Source organism: Copadichromis virginalis, linkage group LG6, assembly GCF_057382275.1.
Source record: "Copadichromis virginalis isolate Kocher_CV1m ecotype Utaka linkage group LG6, C_Virginalis_male_GT1.1, whole genome shotgun sequence".
Taxonomy (NCBI): domain Eukaryota; kingdom Metazoa; phylum Chordata; class Actinopteri; order Cichliformes; family Cichlidae; genus Copadichromis; species Copadichromis virginalis.
This window is the reverse complement of record NC_140623.1, coordinates 13911027-13931720: the sequence shown is the minus strand read 5'-3', so window position 1 is coordinate 13931720 and position 20694 is coordinate 13911027. Positions and strand designations below refer to the sequence as shown.

The window sequence follows — 20694 nt, the reverse complement described above, 5'->3', positions numbered from 1 at the left end:
GTGTAGGGCCTCTTTCCATGTTGCACCATTCATTTTAAAAAGTCCTGGTAACAAGAGACAGAGGTGACTTGATGTATTACAGTTACTTCCCAATTTACAGAAATGATGTGACTTCTGACATTTTCCTAGCAGGAAATGTGCTACTGTGGGACACTGAAAGAATAAACAGCAAGGCACGTTTTGTTTTAATAACTTTTCTTTACTTCATTTGTATGAACTAGGTTTACCTTACAAAATCTTATACTGTATATAATGTTTTATGTTTAATTCATGTCAATGTCAGCTCGTGTTTACTCGGGTGAGCAGTACCGGCCCACAAAGAGAATGCTCTTGGTGGGTTTATGTCGGATGAAGAAGATGAAGGGATGGTCGGCAACAAACTCAGCGGGAATCGTTATAGAGCGGACTTCCATGTCAACCCCAGTGGCAGCAGCAGCCTCAGCTCCTTCTTCATTTACATCCACCAAAGCCTTGTGGACAACTTTGGACACTATCAGGTCATTTGCTTGAGACATTCCTAGTAGATGAAGAGCCCAGAAATCAGTTGTGTTTTATTCTTTAACAGATGATGTTTTGCAGTTTTTGTGCTCTCAATATAACTGTATAATTGATTCAGTGTGTCTCATTGGTGCAATATTTCTCACCAGAGAAGTCTCTCTTGTAGATGTCAAAAGCGTTCTCCATTCCCATGTTGGTCAGGATTTTCTCCAAGTCATACTTCTCCTCCATCTTAAATCGAGGGAGCTTGACATCAACCTCGTTGGGGCTCATCATGTCTGGGCGAGTCCAGTCCACAAAGTTCTGATAGGTCAGCTCCTTCTCCAGCTGTGTGGATACAGTGTCACTAGCTTGTCTGATTGAAACTGGACATTAAAGTACTGGTAAGTGCATCTTACCTTTTCCAAGCCTGTGGTATCATCTTCTATGTCATTAGGCAGGAATATGAGCATGCTGAGGTCATTTCCTTTATACGGCATCTCAAGAATCTGTCCAGAAACATTGTTTTTATTTATTACTCCATCAAAGATGATCTGACTTCCTAATCTAGAAATTTAGGCTGATATTTGTAAAAGACAAGTTTTAGATCATGCTGGTGAAATCCTGTAATAAGCTGAAAGTGATGGATGTTACCTTGCAGTTGGCCTCAGGAATGGTCGCAAAAGGAAATTTACTTTTCTGCTGCATCATCTTCACCGGCTTAGTGTCGTTCTGAAAAATAGGGGAGACAAGAGAAATGTTTTTTGTGTTTAGTCTCAAAATGATCTCAAAAAGTTCTGTCATGGTTTTATTCCAGCCATTGAGTGGATTTGGATGTAGAGCACACGTCACAACACAATTTGTTCTTGTTAGCCGAAGTTTGTGATGTGCTGTTGTTTGAGATTTATTTGAGAACTTATTGGATATTACATGAATAATAAACTGCATTGCATAACTGCATAAAGTTGGAAAGTGATCGTCCTAAAAGCACGATTTTATCCCCTCAGAGCTCCAGGCTTCATGTTCTCATTCAGCAAAATCCACAGCTCGTTTGTAGTATGACGGATCAAAGTATAACTGCACCATCCTATGCTGCCTTTCTGCACTGTTACCTTGTTCAGTCGAAACTGCACATCAGCAGTCTTCTCCTCCTTAAACTGCGTGTTCCAGCTGCCCTTGAAGTAAATGGCATTCACGAGAACCAGCTTCGTCAGGCTACCCACTGCATCCTGGCTTAGCAAGTCCTTGATTTTATCTGGTAAAAAGGATTTATGAAAACTATTAACTATTACCAAAGATGCACTAGTTACTGTACAACATCTTCAGCTATAAAATCAGAAAACAGGGCAACAGCAAGATGGTTTTTATTTTAAAAAAAGGGGGAAAAAGCTTTATGATCAGTATAACAGGGAACAAAAAACAAAAATTCAAGTGTAGGCTTGAACAAAATTCAAGCCTACGCTTGAAGCCACTGAGGCACAGCTGGCTGCCGGCAGAGCCGGCGGGCACGCCGGTGCAGCCCCCTCTAGCTTCTGCTCGGTGGCTACTGGGTGACGCCTCGTCTGGGGATCCTCAGCCCTTCCCATGAGGGTGGCACGGATGCCCCTCCGGTGGTCCTCCTTGGGCTCTCGCACTCTGGGGCCTCTGGATGTCTGGGGCCTGGATCTCCTCCATGCCTGCTTCATGGCCTGGGGGACGGGGCTATGGCTCGCTACATCCTCTTGCAGACCATTACATGTGGAAACCATTTGAATACAAGCGCGCTGATCCACACAGGTGTGCACACGGGTGTTCACTGCTCGTAGACTTAAATTACACCTTTCTTGGCTGCTACTTCAAAGCACATTGTGTGCTGTCTGTCCTGCGTGCTGCACAACAACATTGAATATTTAGTATTTACTGCTGTTTACACTTAGCTAGATTAATGCGATGGTGTTGTGTTTAGAAAGTTGCTTTGTTTTTTTTTGCTTGTTTTCTATTCTTTCTCTCTCAACAGGTGATCCAGGAGATTTTATTTATTTATTTTCCCCCTTTCTCACTGTCCCTCTCCCCTTCTGTTTTTCTTTTCCTTCCTCTTTCTTTCTCCCTTTCCTGTCCCTCACTCATGTCTGTCCCGTCTGTAACAACTGAAAATAAAATAAAATAAATAATAAAAACAAAGGTCGATCAAATGGACCAATACGGCAATGCCGCGATGATCCATTTGGCAAAATAAATCCATTGGGTATCCTTGTTGGTCTTCAGACAAATATTCTGACGGCTAAAGAACCAAATGGGACAGGCAAAAAAAAAAAAGAAAGAAGCCACTCAGGAGGTTGTTAGCGGGGGTGACGCGATGCTTCTGGTATGCATGAATTAATTAAACAGTCCAATAACTCCAGCAGTACTTATCTTGTCCTTTTTGGTCTTTGTTCCAAACATTTTAAGATAAAAGCGCAGCGGTCACAAACGTTTTGCCTTCTTATGATTAACAAAACACCTGACGCTGATTACGTGCGTCCACCTTAAATACCTTACATAAACCTACCATACAGGAACTTAAAAAGGTGGAATCCTCAGTGGTGCTTGGTGCCACACCCTCAGGGACTTTAATGTTATATAAAAACACTGACAGCTCAATATCTACCTCAGTCACTCTCCCTGATCCAGCTGAGTCACCAATAGGAAAAATCTGCTTTTCACAGGAACTTGGTAACAGCAATAAGAGAATACGTAGTTTATTCCAAGAAGATATCGTCTCTCTCCCATATATAACATCTTATTGGAACCGATATGTTCCAGATATCAAGTGGAAGACAGTCTGGATGGTCCCCCATAAATATTTGATTGTAAATAAGGTGAAAGAAGTCTCATTTAAAATTCTACATAAATGTTATCCAGCCAGTCACTACATGGTAAAATTTAAAAGGGACATAAATACTAATTGTACTTTCTGTGGGGATCATCCAGAAACTGTGACACATCTTTTTTGGTACTGTTCTTTTACACAGAGATTCTGGAAGGAATTTAGCAGGTTTGTTATTGTCCATATTTTAAGGGAGTTTTCTTTACGATGGGAAAATGTTTTATTCTGTTTGTTTAAGTTCCCCAAGAAGTATGAGAAATGTTTTTTATGATGAATTTGTTCATACTTTTAGCTACATTTTTTATCCATAAATATAAGTTTACTAACAAAACACCATATTTCTGTCATTATTTTAAGGATGTGGAAATGTACATACAATCAATATCAGACTCCACCAACACAAAGGCTCTCAAAACAATACATGTATGTGTATTCTTATAATTGTTACCCTTTTCTTTTACTCTTGGCTTTTTGTGTTCATGTTCTGTTGTTTTGTATACTTCATCTGTTCGTATGTTGTATACTCATTGTTTGTTAAATAAAGTAAAAAAAAAAAAAGAAAGAAAAAGAAACTTAAAAAGGTTACCTCTAGCGGCAACATGAGGTATCAACCCAAAAATGGCTCCTACAAAAATAATGGGATTAAGATTGTCTCATTTCCAGCAGGTGGCACCACAGTCCTATAACCCTCATAGAAAGTCCTTGTATCCTATTATTATAGATGGTAGATTTATAAATGGCCTGTATTTGTATCGCGCTTTTATAAAAACAATGAATGAATTTCCTGCTGCACTTAAGATAATATAAAGATATAGAATCAATAGCAGCCAATCCTAAATGGGCCTGAAAAATAAAAATATGTTAAAGACACAAGTGATCAAAGTAGAAGTACCCATCACATAATATAATAAGAATAGAAGAATTGGCCTGCTATTTACAGCAACATACTGCTGTGATGGTTTTATTAATAGCATGAAACCAAACAGTAAAACCCAGAGATAGTGCTGCTTAATACTGAATAGAAATTAGACTGGAAGAACTGGAAACAGAAAATAATGTGGACGGTGGACAATCCGGTAATAATGTCTCAACTGAACACAACACAACTGATCCCCAAGGATTTACAGTGGAGATCATTTAAAGTTACATTATGCTTACCTTGTGTCTGCTTCTCCACCCAGCTGTTGATGTGGACCCTGGCCTCCTCTGCATTTCCTTTGAAGTCCACAGACTCGAGCTCAGCGTTGTAATGCTTTTTGGTGCCTTTTAAAAATTCCTGGAATTGTGAAAATAAGTCACTCGAAACAGATTCAACAAACTACGGAGACTTCAATCAAGTTCAGTCACTGTGTTAAAACATTTTCAGTCCTTTGGATGCAGTTGAAGCTTGAACTAACCAGTCAGCCTTTGTCTAATAAAAGATTAAAGCAAATAGCTTGTTGGATGCCAATTTAAGTAGCCAGCATAGAAAAATACACAGATTGTGGGTAAGCTGGTTTGTAACGTTTCGGTTCAGATGGCGGCAGTTTTTGCTGACAAATGTAAGTTTTAGTATTTCTAAGTATTAATAAATTACTGTTTTACTTCTTTATATATTTCTTTATACTATTTGCAAATATTTTAAAAGTTTAATCTGCTGTGATGACTGGAACACAAAGGAGAGAAATGGTGCCTTGTCTCTTGTTATGAACTGTAAATAGCTAAGTGCTTAGAGCAGCTGGTCCTAGCACACTTCAAATCCTGTCTCCCCCCCACCCTGGACCCCCACCAATTTGCATACCGCCAGAACAGGAGCACAGAGGATGCAGTCTCCATCGCACTGCACTCTGTCCTCTCACACCTGGACAACAACAACACCTACGCCAGAATGCTGTTTATAGACTTCAGTTCAGCATTCAATACAATCCACCCCTCACAACTCATCAGGAAACTGACAGACCTGGGCATCAGTTCCCTCATCTGCAAATGGTTACTGGACTTCCTGACCAACCGCCCCCAACATGTCCGGCTGGATAACCACTGCTCATCTACCATCACAATGAACACCGGTGTACCACAAGGCTGTGTGATGAGCCCTTTCCTCTACTCCCTCTTCACCCACGACTGCAGACCTGCTGATGGTTCCAACACCATCATTAAGTTTGCAGATGACACCACGGTGATTGGCCTCATCAGTGACAACGATGAGGCCGCCTACAGGGAGGAGGTGGATCGTCTGGCTGAGTGGTGCGACAGAAACAACCTGCTGCTTAACACCGAGAAGACCAAGGAGCTCATCGTGGACTACAGGAGGAATGCTGACCCACATCCACCCATCCACATTAAGGGGACGGCTGTGGAGCGTGTGAGCAGCTTCAAGTTCCTGGGAGTCCACATCTCCGAGGATCTCACCTGGACGACCAACTGCTCCAAGCTGGTCAAGAAGGCTCACCAGCGCCTCTTCTTCTTGAGGACTCTGAGGAAGAACCACCTGTCCTCAGACATCCTGGTGAACTTCTATCGCTGCACCATCGAGAGCATCCTGACCAACTGTATAACAGTCTGGTACGGGAACTGCTCTGCCTCGGACCGGAAGGCGTTGCAGAGGGTCGTGAAAACTGCCCAGCGCATCGCCGGAGCACCACTTCCTGCCATAAAGGACATCTACAGGAAGCGGTGTCTGAAAAGGGCTGGGAAAATCATCAAAGACCCCAGTCACCCATCACATGGACTCTTCACCCTCCTGCCCTCTGGGAGGCGCCACAGGAGCCTCCGGACTAAGACCACCAGGTACCGGAACAGCTACTTCCCCACAGCTGTCAGACTCCTGAACTCTGCCTCCTGACATCTGACCCACGTTAAACTCATGGACTGAACATACACACACACACACAATGGACAACTGTACCCTCAAACACACAATAATAACATGGAGTGAACCACCACTCACAACCACTAGCACTTTATATAGCCTCTGTAGAAACTATCTACACCCTCACTTATCTTAACTGCACTACTGTATAGCTCTGTGTAAATAATCATTCTGTACATTCAATAATCTTTAATCCTACAACTGTTTACAACTTGCATAGTTGCCGGGGATTCCCATGATGCATTGAGTTTTTCCTTTCCAGTCACCTTTCTCACTCACTATGCATTAATAGACCTCTCTGCATTGAATCATATCTGTTATTAACCTCTGTCTCTCTTCCACAGCATGTCTTTATCCTGTTTTCCTTCTCTCACCCCAACTGGTCGCAGCAGATGGTCCTGCCCCTCCCTGAGCCTGGTTCTGCTGGAGGTTTCTTCCTGTTAAAGGGGAGTTTTTACTTCCCACTGTCGCCCAAGTGCTTGCTCATAGGGGGTCATATGATTGTTGGGTTTTTCTCTGTATCTGTAACCGGAAGGTCGCCGGTTCGATCCCCGGGCTCTCTGTCCTGGTCGTTGTGTCCTTGGGCAAGACACTTTACCCTACGGCCTACTGGTGTTAGCCAGAGGGGCCGATGGCGCGATATGCCAGCCTCGCTTCTGTCAGTCTGCCCCAGGGCAGCTGTGGCTACAACCGTAGCTTGCCTCCACCAGTGTGTGTGAATGTGAGAGTGAATGAATAATGGCTTGTAAATGTAAAGTGCTTTGGGTGCCTTGAAAAGCGCTATATAAATCCAATCCATTATTATTATCTATGAAGCGCCTTGAGGCGACTTTTGTTGTGATTTGGCGCTATATAAATAAAATTGAATTATCTGAGGAAGAAGCAGAGTTGGTTTGTTTCCAGCTGAAATCATCCAGGCTCAGGAATTTGAATCGATCCACATCATTTCTGCTTGAACTAGAGAACATGAGTGTCGACTTACATTTGGTCTGTGAGACACATGTCATAGTGACAGTATTTGGGTTAATATGGCATTACTCACCCTGGTCGCATTTCTTCAATATCAGGCACCAAGTTCAGGAACTCGTTCTTTGCAGCCCGCGCAAGGTAGGAGGTCTCCAGAGTGGGAACCATCGGGAAGTTTTCACAGTCTGAGCAGGAGGGACTGGAGGCACGTGAGCTGTTCTCAGGGGTCCTTTAACACAAATCACACCAAGTTAGAATCAAATGGATAACCTGTCAATAACCGTTTGCAGATCGAGGTCAATGTTCCTAAAAATATGTTTACTTCTGGCCCATGGAGCCACAGCGCGAGTCCGAGAGAGAGGGGCAGGTAGAGGAAGGGGTGAGGGTGGCACTGCTGAAGCTCGTCACGGATGGATCACGTCCGATCGGTGAGATGAGAGAAAGCTGAAGTGAAACAACAGCAGGATGAGGTAGACGTCAATATAGGAACTCCCTGATGTGACACAGAAAGGCTATTTTTTAATTTCTTTGTATTATTTCTCACCTTGCAGTCACTGATGCTGTTCACCAGCTGGTTGTATTCAGTATTGAAGGTGTGTGTCAGAAGGCGCAGGCACTACAACACAACAGGAACAAGACCGATCAGCTCCGAGCAGAGAAGGAAGAAGGCAGCAACAAGAACGCCCACTAAGCCCACGTTTTTCTCACCTTGGTGGCCAGCTCCTTCTCACGCTTTCAAAGGTGGTGCTGGAGATCTGCGAGGAGACGGAGGTGGATGTGGACAGAGTGCTGGAGCTCACGCTGGGGGACAGAGACTCACTCAGGGACTTGGTGGTGGGAGCTGTTCCCACGGGAGCCGCCTCTCCCAGAAGGTGACGGGTCTTTTCCACCTGGACGAAAGATGGGGGCGAATGTGAGGTGGGGAGAAGAGGGGAGGTTAGTCATGTAACGTCTGTACTCTAAGAAAAAACTTTTTAGAATAGCACTTTGTTCTTTGAGTTGAAAAGTCATTTTTCCCTCTACGATATTAAACAGATTTATTTCTTTATGAATCTTTTAAGGCCCCACCTCCTGCAGCTGCTCCATCTTCTCCAGCTCCCACTGGTGCTCTAGGATGAGGCTATCTCCTCTGGGCCTCCAGCCGGCCAGGTTCTCCTCTCCACGCACATAAGCCACTGATGTGTCCAGGACCTTCCTCCTCCTCCGCATCCCTGCTCAGGACATGAGCCCTCATTAGGATGAAGCTCTCCACAGAATTATGATAAAACAGCTGCCGTTCTTTAAACATGTTTCATGGCCGCTCACCTGGGCTTCCAGTGTCAGACATCTTACACAAGCTCAGCTCGTAGATCCCAGTCACTCGGTTGTTATAATGAAGCAGAAGTTTTGAACAAGGAAACTTTGTAACAGGGCAGATATCTTTGATTGTGAAACAGAGATGGCCACAGTGCAGCAGCCCAGATTTACCAGTCAGCAGTTTTGGAGTATCCAGTCCCAAAGAGGTTCTTGAGAGAACGGGGTGGGGAAATCTTGGCGTCTCGGGAGTAAAAGACCGTGCAGATGTCTTTGGTGATAATGGCAGGCTGGATGCAATGGTCCAGCTGCAGAGAGGAGATAAAGGGTGTGTGTTAGACACGATGACATCAAGAGACTTAAAAACACGTACAAACAGGTACAACACGGCGGAGCAGCGGCTGACCTCCAGATACGCAGATAAGGTCATGTAGATCTTCTCTCTGTAGGGAGTGACGCGGTTGAGCAGGAGGGAACCTTTTAAGGGTGTTTTTATTTGTGCTCCCTGGCCTGGAAATAAACGGTTTCCGATCAGACCTGCTTCATCTTCGTGCCCTTGGTATCTGACTCGCTTGCTCCCCCATGCATTTTAAAAGAATCCTTCTCTTCAGCATGAAGTTCTGGCTCAGCTTTAGTGTCTGCGTTACGTGTACACAAAGACAGAAACATTCAATGATAAAAACACACAGTGGAATAAAATTGTGAGAAGTCATCAGTTGATGCAGTTTAAGGACACTTGCTCTTCTGTGCAGTCTCACCTGGAGCTCACGCTTCTAGTTCATGCCATCATCACCAAAGATTCTTCAAATAATAGTTTAGAGATGTCCATGAATGCACTGCTAACTGCTCTTCACCCTGATAAAAATCAACATGCATTTAGAATAAGAAACACTTTTACAAAACCAAAAGCTTCACTGTACTTAGTGATTTATATGTCTAAAAAAACAGGTTCAGTTTGTAACTGAGAGAGCGGCTCAGTGGTGCTGAATTATATTTCCAATAGAAACACAATTTCATATGTTGTAGTAACAACACACTGCCACAAGATGGCAACCTAGGCCTACTTTACCATGCTGTTCCAGTAAAAAAGAAAAAGTGACAGAGCCTTGAAAGAGTGACAGAGACACTTTTTATGAACTCATCTGTAATGTGTCACCTTTTCTGTAGGATGAAGAAGTGCTTCCCTTCTTTTAAAGTAAATACAGGCTTACAAAGATCCTCTAAACATGTTTCTGAAATAATAATAATGGTTTGGATTTATATAGCGCTTTTCAAGGCACCCAAAGTGCTTTACAATGCCACTATTCATTCACTCTCACATTCACACAATAATCCTAAACACAATCATTAAATCAAAATTTTTTTTTCGTTTTTTTAAATCTATTTAGCTTGTTGTGCAGTATTGTCGCTGTAAACAGTGTTGCTGTAAACAGTGTGTCACGTTACTTGAAAAAAGTAATCGGATTACAGTAACGCGTGGGCAGTTAACATCTCTGTTAACTAGTCATGATAGAAGCCAATATTTCTGTCCTAACATGGTCTGAATATGTTTGACTACAAGCTAACATTTACAGCATGACTTTAAGCTAGCACCATAAAGACGGTAAAAGACACTGTAATATGTAGAAATGCATGTGAAAAGTGTTATATTAGCAGTGGCTGTGCTACTCCACATAGCCACTTTAACATTACTGACACTGTATTTCTTACCTGTAAACAGCGGTCGTGTGGGATAAAAGCTTGTGCAGAAAGTAGCAGGTGTAGACTGGCCCATAGCACTGTATGAAGTGATAAGATGTGAAAGGACATATATAGGGTACCTTAAAGGGCGCCTTAAAAGTGTTTCCCTGAGCTTTTACTTGCAGCTTGATATCTAAATAAATGTGAATGAAAAAAAAAAGCTGGAAAAAGGAGGAGCCCGGAGCTTCGTCTTTCGCTCGGCCTACCCCGCTATAGCAGACAGACCGTCAGAGACTCGAACTTGGCCGTTAAACTCTGGGGTCTGAATGCTGGCCTCTTAACGCTGCGCACCACACAGCCGGCCAGTTGAAAATAGAAAAAAAGGACATTTATCTTCTGTTGTTCAACAATTTTTTTTCGTTTTTTAAAATCTATTTAGCTTGTTGTGCAGTATTGTTCCACACAAATGACACATGGAAACCTAGCTATTTTTTTTACTGGCTTTCACAAAATGGGACTGCCAATGTTGGAGGTGTTACTGCGCCAAAGTCTTCCTGCTAGCCGGAAACCTGCTGGCGGCGCCACTATGTTCTCAGCACACTCTTCAGCGTCAGCTTTGTTGCCTGTTTTCGGCACACCTACCTAGTCCCACTCATCCACTTTATCTGCTCATGGCAGATTTACCCACACTGAGCACTCCTTGGATTAAGGTAAATTGAAGCAGGTCATTATAAAAAAGACACACAGTTTATCATCTTATCCTTGTGCAACAGCTAAAAGCACTCTGTTCATTTGTTTGCTAGATTAGCCGCTAGCATACATACACTGTGTTAGAGGCTTGTTGCTACCTAGTTAGCGATGCTACACACCTGTTACTGTGTATTTTTCAATGATTCAGCACTCCTTGGATTTTTAGACAGTAATGAGATCATGTGCACACTCCACAGAGGTCCAGAGTCCAAATGTGACCTCTAGCACCAAACGCTTGCTGCAGTTGTTGGTGTCAGAGGTGACACACAAGGTATCAGGTTTTCTGTGTGATTACTTTTTCATATAGGACCAAGTATGTTTGGATAGCGTTTTGCCCTTGAAAACTGCCGTTGAATATTAGACATTGTTGTCTAATGTTATAAATGTATTGATGTGAAAGGTGTAAGTGTGACAAATATGGAATAAGATAGGAAATGAGAAAGGAGGCAAATACTTGTTCACAGGGCTATAGTCTGTAAATGGTCTTCTTTTGGCTATAGTAGATCTTTTACTTGTTCATTTTTTAATTGTTTGTTAAAATAGTTTTTTCCATCATATTGAGTATAGAGGAATGCAACTGTGGGCTTTAGCGATTAGCCCGTTTCAACAGGACCGTGATCCCGATGTGTGAGACAGCAGGGTGCTGCCACTGGTGTTGTAATGTGTGATTTAGTTCCTCCTAACATTTCAGTTTGCTTCCAGTATCTATCCTCTGTGATTACTGGCTCTTTAGACAGATTTAGTAGAAGTGTGTGAGCTATTGGCTCAGTATAAAGGGTCAGTAGTGTTTTCATGTCACCTATCCATCCTCCATTTAGTCACCCAAAGCATGTAGTAAATACTGCTCACTTTTATTCATCTTCTCTTAAATCCAGAAAAATTCCCACTTGTTAACGTTGAGCGTGTGTGTGTGTGTGTGTGTGTGTGTGAGAGAGAGAGAGAGAGAGCTGTGCATGAAGTGTGGTGGAAGCAAAACAGCAAAAGTCAGAGTGAATTCATGATGATGTTTTTGTGAAGCGTAGTTTGGATCTTCTTTTGCTGCTGGTTCAGTCAATATTGTTTTGGAGAGACATCAAACTAACAGCTTTAGAATCAGCGCAAAAAGGGCGTAAACACAAAGCGCGGAGCCGCCGAAACATCAGAATCAGTGAGCTGTCTGCTTTCAGCCCCGAGTGTCGTGCCGTCGGGTGAGAAAGGCGACGTCTCACCGATTCTGATCCGCGGGTCTTTGTGTTTACGTCTTTGTGCAGAATCCGTGTTCCTGCTCTCATTTACTGTTTTAGCTGGTTGGTGGTTCTTGAAATTTTGTGAGGTTTGACCGGAGATTCTGTGGAGAGCTTCATCCTAATGAGGGCTCATGTCCTGAGCAGGGATGCGGAGGAGGAGGAAGGTCCTGGACACATCAGTGGCTTATGTGCGTGGAGAGGAGAACCTGGCCGGCTGGAGGCCCAGAGGAGATAGCCTCATCCTAGAGCACCAGTGGGAGCTGGAGAAGATGGAGCAGCTGCAGGAGGTGGGGCCTTAAAAGATTCATAAAGAAATAAATCTGTTTAATATCATTGAGGGAAAAATGACTTTTCAACTCAAAGAACAAAGTGCTATTCTAAAAAGTTTTTTCTTAGAGTACAGACTTTACATGACTAACCTCCCCTCTTCTCCCCACCTCACATTCGCCCCCATCTTTCGTCCAGGTGGAAAAGACCCGTCACCTTCTGGGAGAGGCGGCTCCCGTGGGAACAGCTCCCACCACCAAGTCCCTGAGTGAGTCTCTGTCCCCCAGCGTGAGCTCCGGCACTCTGTCCACGTCCACCTCCGTCTCCTCGCAGATCTCCAGCACCACCTTTGAAAGCGTGAGAAGGAGCTGGCCACCAAGGTGAGAAAAACGTGGGCTTAGTGGGCGTTCTTGTTGCTGCCTTCTTCCTTCTCTGCTCGGAGCTGATCGGTCTTGTTCCTGTTGTGTTGTAGTGCCTGCGCCTTCTGACACACACCTTCAATACTGAATACAACCAGCTGGTGAACAGCATCAGTGACTGCAAGGTGAGAAATAATACAAAGAAATAAAAAAATAGCCTTTCTGTGTCACATCAGGGAGTTCCTATATTGACGTCTACCTCATCCTGCTGTTGTTTCACTTCAGCTTTCTCTCATCTCACCGATCGGACGTGATCCATCCGTGACGAGCTTCAGCAGTGCCACCCTCACCCCTTCCTCTACCTGCCCCTCTCTCGGACTCCCGCTGTGGCTCCATGGGCCAGAAGTAAACATATTTTTAGGAACATTGACCTCGATCTGCAAACGGTTATTGACAGGTTATCTATTTGATTCTGACTTGGTGTGATTTGTGTTAAAGGACCCCTGAGAACAGCTCACGTGCCTCCAGTCCCTCCTGCTCAGACTGTGAAAACTTCCCGATGGTTCCCACTCTGGAGACCTACCTTGCGCGGGCTGCAAAGAACGAGTTCCTGAACTTGGTGCCTGATATTGAAGAAATGCGACCAGGGTGAGTAATGCCATATTAACCCAAATACTGTTACTATGACATGTGTCTCACAGACCAAATGTAAGTCGACACTCATGTTCTCTAGTTCAAGCAGAAGTGATGTGGATCGATTCAAATTCCTGAGCCTGGATGATTTCAGCTGGAAACAAACCAACTCTGCTTCTTCCTCAGATAATTCAATTTTATTTATATAGCGCCAAATCACAACAAAAGTCGCCTCAAGGCGCTTCATAGATAATAATAATGGATTGGATTTATATAGTGCTTTTCAAGGCACCCAAAGCACTTTACATTTACAAGCCATTATTCATTCACTCTCACATTCACACACACTGGTGGAGGCAAGCTACGGTTGTAGCCACAGCTGCCCTGGGGCAGACTGACAGAAGCGAGGCTGGCATATCGCGCCATCGGCCCCTCTGGCTAACACCAGTAGGCCGTAGGGTAAAGTGTCTTGCCCAAGGACACAACGACCAGGACAGAGAGCCCGGGGATCGAACCGGCGACCTTCCGGTTACAGATACAGAGAAAAACCCAACAATCATATGACCCCCTATGAGCAAGCACTTGGGCGACAGTGGGAAGTAAAAACTCCCCTTTAACAGGAAGAAACCTCCAGCAGAACCAGGCTCAGGGAGGGGCAGGACCATCTGCTGCGACCAGTTGGGGTGAGAGAAGGAAAACAGGATAAAGACATGCTGTGGAAGAGAGACAGAGGTTAATAACAGATATGATTCAATGCAGAGAGGTCTATTAATGCATAGTGAGTGAGAAAGGTGACTGGAAAGGAAAAACTCAATGCATCATGGGAATCCCCGGCAACTATGCAAGTTGTAAACAGTTGTAGGATTAAAGATTATTGAATGTACAGAATGATTATTTACACAGAGCTATACAGTAGTGCAGTTAAGATAAGTGAGGGTGTAGATAGTTTCTACAGAGGCTATATAAAGTGCTAGTGGTTGTGAGTGGTGGTTCACTCCATGTTATTATTGTGTGTTTGAGGGTACAGTTGTCCATTGTGGGGGTGTGTATGTTCAGTGCATGAGTTTAACGTGGGTCAGATGTCAGGAGGCAGAGTTCAGGAGTCTGACAGCTGTGGGGAAGTAGCTGTTCCGGTACCTGGTGGTCTTAGTCCGGAGGCTCCTGTGGCGCCTCCCAGAGGGCAGGAGGGTGAAGAGTCCATGTGATGGGTGACTGGGGTCTTTGATGATTTTCCCAGCCCTTTTCAGACACCGCTTCCTGTAGATGTCCTTTATGGCAGGAAGTGGTGCTCCGGCGATGCGCTGGGCAGTTTTCACGACCCTCTGCAACGCCTTCCGGTCCGAGGCAGAGCAGTTCCCGTACCAGACTGTTATACAGTTGGTCAGGATGCTCTCGATGGTGCAGCGATAGAAGTTCACCAGGATGTCTGAGGACAGGTGGTTCTTCCTCAGAGTCCTCAAGAAGAAGAGGCGCTGGTGAGCCTTCTTGACCAGCTTGGAGCAGTTGGTCGTCCAGGTGAGATCCTCGGAGATGTGGACTCCCAGGAACTTGAAGCTGCTCACACGCTCCACAGCCGTCCCCTTAATGTGGATGGGTGGATGTGGGTCAGCATTCCTCCTGTAGTCCACGATGAGCTCCTTGGTCTTCTCGGTGTTAAGCAGCAGGTTGTTTGTGTCGCACCACTCAGCCAGACGATCCACCTCCTCCCTGTAGGCGGCCTCATCGTTGTCACTGATGAGGCCAATCACCGTGGTGTCATCTGCAAACTTAATGATGGTGTTGGAACCATCAGCAGGTCTGCAGTCGTGGGTGAAGAGGGAGTAGAGGAAAGGGCTCATCACACAGCCTTGTGGTACACCGGTGTTCATTGTGATGGTAGATGAGCAGTGGTTATCCAGCCGGACATGTTGGGGGCGGTTGGTCAGGAAGTCCAGTAACCATTTGCAGATGAGGGAACTGATGCCCAGGTCTGTCAGTTTCCTGATGAGTTGTGAGGGGTGGATTGTATTGAATGCTGAACTGAAGTCTATAAACAGCATTCTGGCGTAGGTGTTGTTGTTGTCCAGGTGTGAGAGGACAGAGTGCAGTGCGATGGAGACTGCATCCTCTGTGCTCCTGTTCTGGCGGTATGCAAATTGGTGGGGGTCCAGGGTGGGGGGGAGACAGGATTTGAAGTGTGCTAGGACCAGCTGCTCTAAGCACTTAGCTATTTACAGTTCATAACAAGAGACAAGGCACCATTTCTCTCCTTTGTGTTCCAGTCATCACAGCAGATTAAACTTTTAAAATATTTGCAAATAGTATAAAGAAATATATAAAGAAGTAAAACAGTAATTTATTAATACTTAGAAATACTAAAACTTACATTTGTCAGCAAAAACTGCCGCCATCTGAACCGAAACGTTACAAACCAGCTTACCCACAATCTGTGTATTTTTCTATGCTGGCTACTTAAATTGGCATCCAACAAGCTATTTGCTTTAATCTTTTATTAGACAAAGGCTGACTGGTTAGTTCAAGCTTCAACTGCATCCAAAGGACTGAAAATGTTTTAACACAGTGACTGAACTTGATTGAAGTCTCCGTAGTTTGTTGAATCTGTTTCGAGTGACTTATTTTCACAATTCCAGGAATTTTTAAAAGGCACCAAAAAGCATTACAACGCTGAGCTCGAGTCTGTGGACTTCAAAGGAAATGCAGAGGAGGCCAGGGTCCACATCAACAGCTGGGTGGAGAAGCAGACACAAGGTAAGCATAATGTAACTTTAAATGATCTCCACTGTAAATCCTTGGGGATCAGTTGTGTTGTGTTCAGTTGAGACATTATTACCGGATTGTCCACCGTCCACATTATTTTCTGTTTCCAGTTCTTCCAGTCTAATTTCTATTCAGTATTAAGCAGCACTATCTCTGGGTTTTACTGTTTGGTTTCATGCTATTAATAAAACCATCACAGCAGTATGTTGCTGTAAATAGCAGGCCAATTCTTCTATTCTTATTATATTATGTGATGGGTACTTCTACTTTGATCACTTGTGTCTTTAACATATTTTTATTTTTCAGGCCCATTTAGGATTGGCTGCTATTGATTCTATATCTTTATATTATCTTAAGTGCAGCAGGAAATTCATTCATTGTTTTTATAAAAGCGCGATACAAATACAGGCCATTTATAAATCTACCATCTATAATAATAGGATACAAGGACTTTCTATGAGGGTTATAGGACTGTGGTGCCACCTGCTGGAAATGAGACAATCTTAATCCCATTATTTTTGTAGGAGCCATTTTTGGGTTGATACCTCATGTTGCCGCTAGAGGTAACCTTTTTAAGTTTCTTTTTCTTTCTTTTTTTTTTTTTACTTTATTTAACAAACAATGAGTATACAACATACGAACAGATGAAGTATACAAAACAACAGAACATGAACACAAAAAGCCAAGAGTAAAAGAAAAGGGTAACAATTATAAGAATACACATACATGTATTGTTTTGAGAGCCTTTGTGTTGGTGGAGTCTGATATTGATTGTATGTACATTTCCACATCCTTAAAATAATGACAGAAATATGGGGTTTTGTTAGTAAACTTATATTTATGGATAAAAAATGTAGCTAAAAGTATGAACAAATTCATCATAAAAAACATTTCTCATACTTCTTGGGGAACTTAAACAAACAGAATAAAACATTTTCCCATCGTAAAGAAAACTCCCTTAAAATATGGACAATAACAAACCTGCTAAATTCCTTCCAGAATCTCTGTGTAAAAGAACAGTACCAAAAAAGATGTGTCACAGTTTCTGGATGATCCCCACAGAAAGTACAATTAGTATTTATGTCCCTTTTAAATTTTACCATGTAGTGACTGGCTGGATAACATTTATGTAGAATTTTAAATGAGACTTCTTTCACCTTATTTACAATCAAATATTTATGGGGGACCATCCAGACTGTCTTCCACTTGATATCTGGAACATATCGGTTCCAATAAGATGTTATATATGGGAGAGAGACGATATCTTCTTGGAATAAACTACGTATTCTCTTATTGCTGTTACCAAGTTCCTGTGAAAAGCAGATTTTTCCTATTGGTGACTCAGCTGGATCAGGGAGAGTGACTGAGGTAGATATTGAGCTGTCAGTGTTTTTATATAACATTAAAGTCCCTGAGGGTGTGGCACCAAGCACCACTGAGGATTCCACCTTTTTAAGTTCCTGTATGGTAGGTTTATGTAAGGTATTTAAGGTGGACGCACGTAATCAGCGTCAGGTGTTTTGTTAATCATAAGAAGGCAAAACGTTTGTGACCGCTGCGCTTTTATCTTAAAATGTTTGGAACAAAGACCAAAAAGGACAAGATAAGTACTGCTGGAGTTATTGGACTGTTTAATTAATTCATGCATACCAGAAGCATCGCGTCACCCCCGCTAACAACCTCCTGAGTGGCTTCTTTCTTTTTTTTTTTTTGCCTGTCCCATTTGGTTCTTTAGCCGTCAGAATATTTGTCTGAAGACCAACAAGGATACCCAATGGATTTATTTTGCCAAATGGATCATCGCGGCATTGCCATATTGGTCCATTTGATCGACCTTTGTTTTTATTATTTATTTTATTTTATTTTCAGTTGTTACAGACGGGACAGACATGAGTGAGGGACAGGAAAGGGAGAAAGAAAGAGGAAGGAAAAGAAAAACAGAAGGGGAGAGGGACAGTGAGAAAGGGGGAAAATAAATAAATAAATAAAATCTCCTGGATCACCTGTTGAGAGAGAAAGAATAGAAAACAAGCAAAAAAAACCAAAGCAACTTTCTAAACACAACACCATCGCATTAATCTAGCTAAGTGTAAACAGCAGTAAATACTAAATATTCAATGTTGTTGTGCAGCACGCAGGACAGACAGCACACAATGTGCTTTGAAGTAGCAGCCAAGAAAGGTGTAATTTAAGTCTACGAGCAGTGAACACCCGTGTGCACACCTGTGTGGATCAGCGCGCTTGTATTCAAATGGTTTCCACATGTAATGGTCTGCAAGAGGATGTAGCGAGCCATAGCCCCGTCCCCCAGGCCATGAAGCAGGCATGGAGGAGATCCAGGCCCCAGACATCCAGAGGCCCCAGAGTGCGAGAGCCCAAGGAGGACCACCGGAGGGGCATCCGTGCCACCCTCATGGGAAGGGCTGAGGATCCCCAGACGAGGCGTCACCCAGTAGCCACCGAGCAGAAGCTAGAGGGAGCTGCACCGGCGTGCCCGCCGGCTCTGCCGGCAGCCAGCTGTGCCTCAGTGGCTTCAAGCGTAGGCTTGAATTTTGTTCAAGCCTACACTTGAATTTTTGTTTTTTGTTCCCTGTTATACTGATCATAAAGCTTTTTCCCCCTTTTTTTAAAATAAAAACCATCTTGCTGTTGCCCTGTTTTCTGATTTTATAGCTGAAGATGTTGTACAGTAACTAGTGCATCTTTGGTAATAGTTAATAGTTTTCATAAATCCTTTTTACCAGATAAAATCAAGGACTTGCTAAGCCAGGATGCAGTGGGTAGCCTGACGAAGCTGGTTCTCGTGAATGCCATTTACTTCAAGGGCAGCTGGAACACGCAGTTTAAGGAGGAGAAGACTGCTGATGTGCAGTTTCGACTGAACAAGGTAACAGTGCAGAAAGGCAGCATAGGATGGTGCAGTTATACTTTGATCTGTCATACTACAAACGAGCTGTGGATTTTGCTGAATGAGAACATGAAGCCTGGAGCTCTGAGGGGATAAAATCGTGCTTTTAGGACGATCACTTTCCAACTTTATGCAGTTATGCAATGCAGTTTATTATTCATGTAATATCCAATAAGTTCTCAAATCTCAAACAACAGCACATCACAAACTTCGACTAACAAGAACAAGTTGTGTTGTGACGTGTGCTCTACATCCAAATCCACTCAATGGCTGGAATAAAACCATGACAGAACTTTTTGAGATCATTTTGAGACTAAACACAAAAAACATTTCTCTTGTCTCCCCTATTTTTCAGAACGACACTAAGCCGGTGAAGATGATGCAGCAGAAAAGTAAATTTCCTTTTGCGACCATTCCTGAGGCCAACTGCAAGGTAACATCCATCACTTTCAGCTTATTACAGGATTTCACCAGCATGATCTAAAACTTGTCTTTTACAAATATCAGCCTAAATTTCTAGATTAGGAAGTCAGATCATCTTTGATGGAGTAATAAATAAAAACAATGTTTCTGGACAGATTCTTGAGATGCCGTATAAAGGAAATGACCTCAGCATGCTCATATTCCTGCCTAATGACATAGAAGATGATACCACAGGCTTGGAAAAGGTAAGATGCACTTACCAGTACTTTAATGTCCAGTTTCAATCAGACAAGCTAGTGACACTGTATCCACACAGCTGGAGAAGGAGCTGACCTATCAGAACTTTGTGGACTGGACTCGCCCAGACATGATGAGCCCCAACGAGGTTGATGTCAAGCTCCCTCGATTTAAGATGGAGGAGAAGTATGACTTGGAGAAAATCCTGACCAACATGGGAATGGAGAACGCTTTTGACATCTACAAGAGAGACTTCTCTGGTGAGAAATATTGCACCAATGAGACACACTGAATCAATTATACAGTTATATTGAGAGCACAAAAACTGCAAAACATCATCTGGTAAAGAAAAAAACACAACTGATTTCTGGGCTCTTCATCTACTAGGAATGTCTCCAGCAAATGACCTGATAGTGTCCAAAGTTGTCCACAAGGCTTTGGTGGATGTAAATGAAGAAGGAGCTGAGGCTGCTGCTGCCACTGGGGTTGACATGGAAGTCCGCTCTATAATGATTCCCGCTGAGTTTGTTGCCGACCATCCCTTCATCTTCTTCATCCGACATAAACCCACCAAGAGCATTCTCTTTGTGGGCCGGTACTGCTCACCCGAGTAAACACGAGCTGACATTGACATGAATTAAACATAAAACATTATATACAGTATAAGATTTTGTAAGGTAAACCTAGTTCATACAAATGAAGTAAAGAAAAGTTATTAAAACAAAACGTGCCTTGCTGTTTATTCTTTCAGTGTCCCACAGTAGCACATTTCCTGCTAGGAAAATGTCAGAAGTCACATCATTTCTGTAAATTGGGAAGTAACTGTAATACATCAAGTCACCTCTGTCTCTTGTTACCAGGACTTTTTTAAAATGAATGGTGCAACATGGAAAGAGGCCCTACACAAGAGTTTAGCTTTGAGCTCAATATGCGATGATCCTTTCAGCCATGACATCTCTGACATGGGAAACCAGGGAATTTGATTAGAAAATGGTGAAGGATTTTCTTTTCAGTTAGAAACT

At 43.2% G+C, this 20694-nt stretch overlaps 3 protein-coding genes and 1 pseudogene across 4 annotated transcripts; 2 read left to right on the top strand and 2 right to left on the bottom strand.

The window, feature by feature from the left end:
- Window positions 1–90: 90 nt before the first annotated feature.
- On the bottom strand, window positions 91–1647 carry LOC146707442 (leukocyte elastase inhibitor-like). The gene is made up of 5 exons (XM_085458789.1): window positions 1590–1647; window positions 1132–1209; window positions 897–986; window positions 645–825; window positions 91–517 (listed from the first exon to the last, which is right to left on the bottom strand). Exons 2-5 carry the CDS (start codon window positions 1186–1188, stop codon window positions 291–293), a joined length of 555 nt encoding a protein of 184 aa, XP_085314915.1. The 5' UTR covers window positions 1189–1209; window positions 1590–1647; the 3' UTR covers window positions 91–290.
- Window positions 1648–4530: 2883 nt separating this feature from the next.
- Window positions 4531–10277, bottom strand: LOC146707441 (kinesin-like protein KIF1B; annotated as a pseudogene). The gene is made up of 9 exons (XR_014920834.1): window positions 10143–10277; window positions 9191–9287; window positions 8445–9070; window positions 8208–8350; window positions 7848–8029; window positions 7684–7755; window positions 7462–7583; window positions 7216–7368; window positions 4531–4598 (listed from the first exon to the last, which is right to left on the bottom strand). The product of XR_014920834.1 is annotated as a kinesin-like protein KIF1B (transcript).
- A 402-nt stretch (window positions 10278–10679) lies between these two features.
- On the top strand, window positions 10680–16043 carry LOC146707440 (kinesin-like protein KIF1B). Its single transcript, XM_085458790.1, has 7 exons — window positions 10680–10822; window positions 12233–12375; window positions 12554–12735; window positions 12828–12899; window positions 13000–13119; window positions 13213–13362; window positions 15978–16043. The coding sequence occupies exons 2-4, from the start codon at window positions 12235–12237 to the stop codon at window positions 12841–12843; spliced, it is 339 nt and encodes a 112-aa protein (XP_085314916.1). The 5' UTR covers window positions 10680–10822; window positions 12233–12234; the 3' UTR covers window positions 12844–12899; window positions 13000–13119; window positions 13213–13362; window positions 15978–16043.
- A 2890-nt stretch (window positions 16044–18933) lies between these two features.
- On the top strand, window positions 18934–20469 carry LOC146707439 (leukocyte elastase inhibitor-like). Its single transcript, XM_085458788.1, has 5 exons — window positions 18934–18991; window positions 19368–19445; window positions 19591–19680; window positions 19752–19932; window positions 20060–20469. The coding sequence occupies exons 2-5, from the start codon at window positions 19389–19391 to the stop codon at window positions 20284–20286; spliced, it is 555 nt and encodes a 184-aa protein (XP_085314914.1). The 5' UTR covers window positions 18934–18991; window positions 19368–19388; the 3' UTR covers window positions 20287–20469.
- The last annotated feature ends 225 nt before the right edge of the window (window positions 20470–20694 follow it).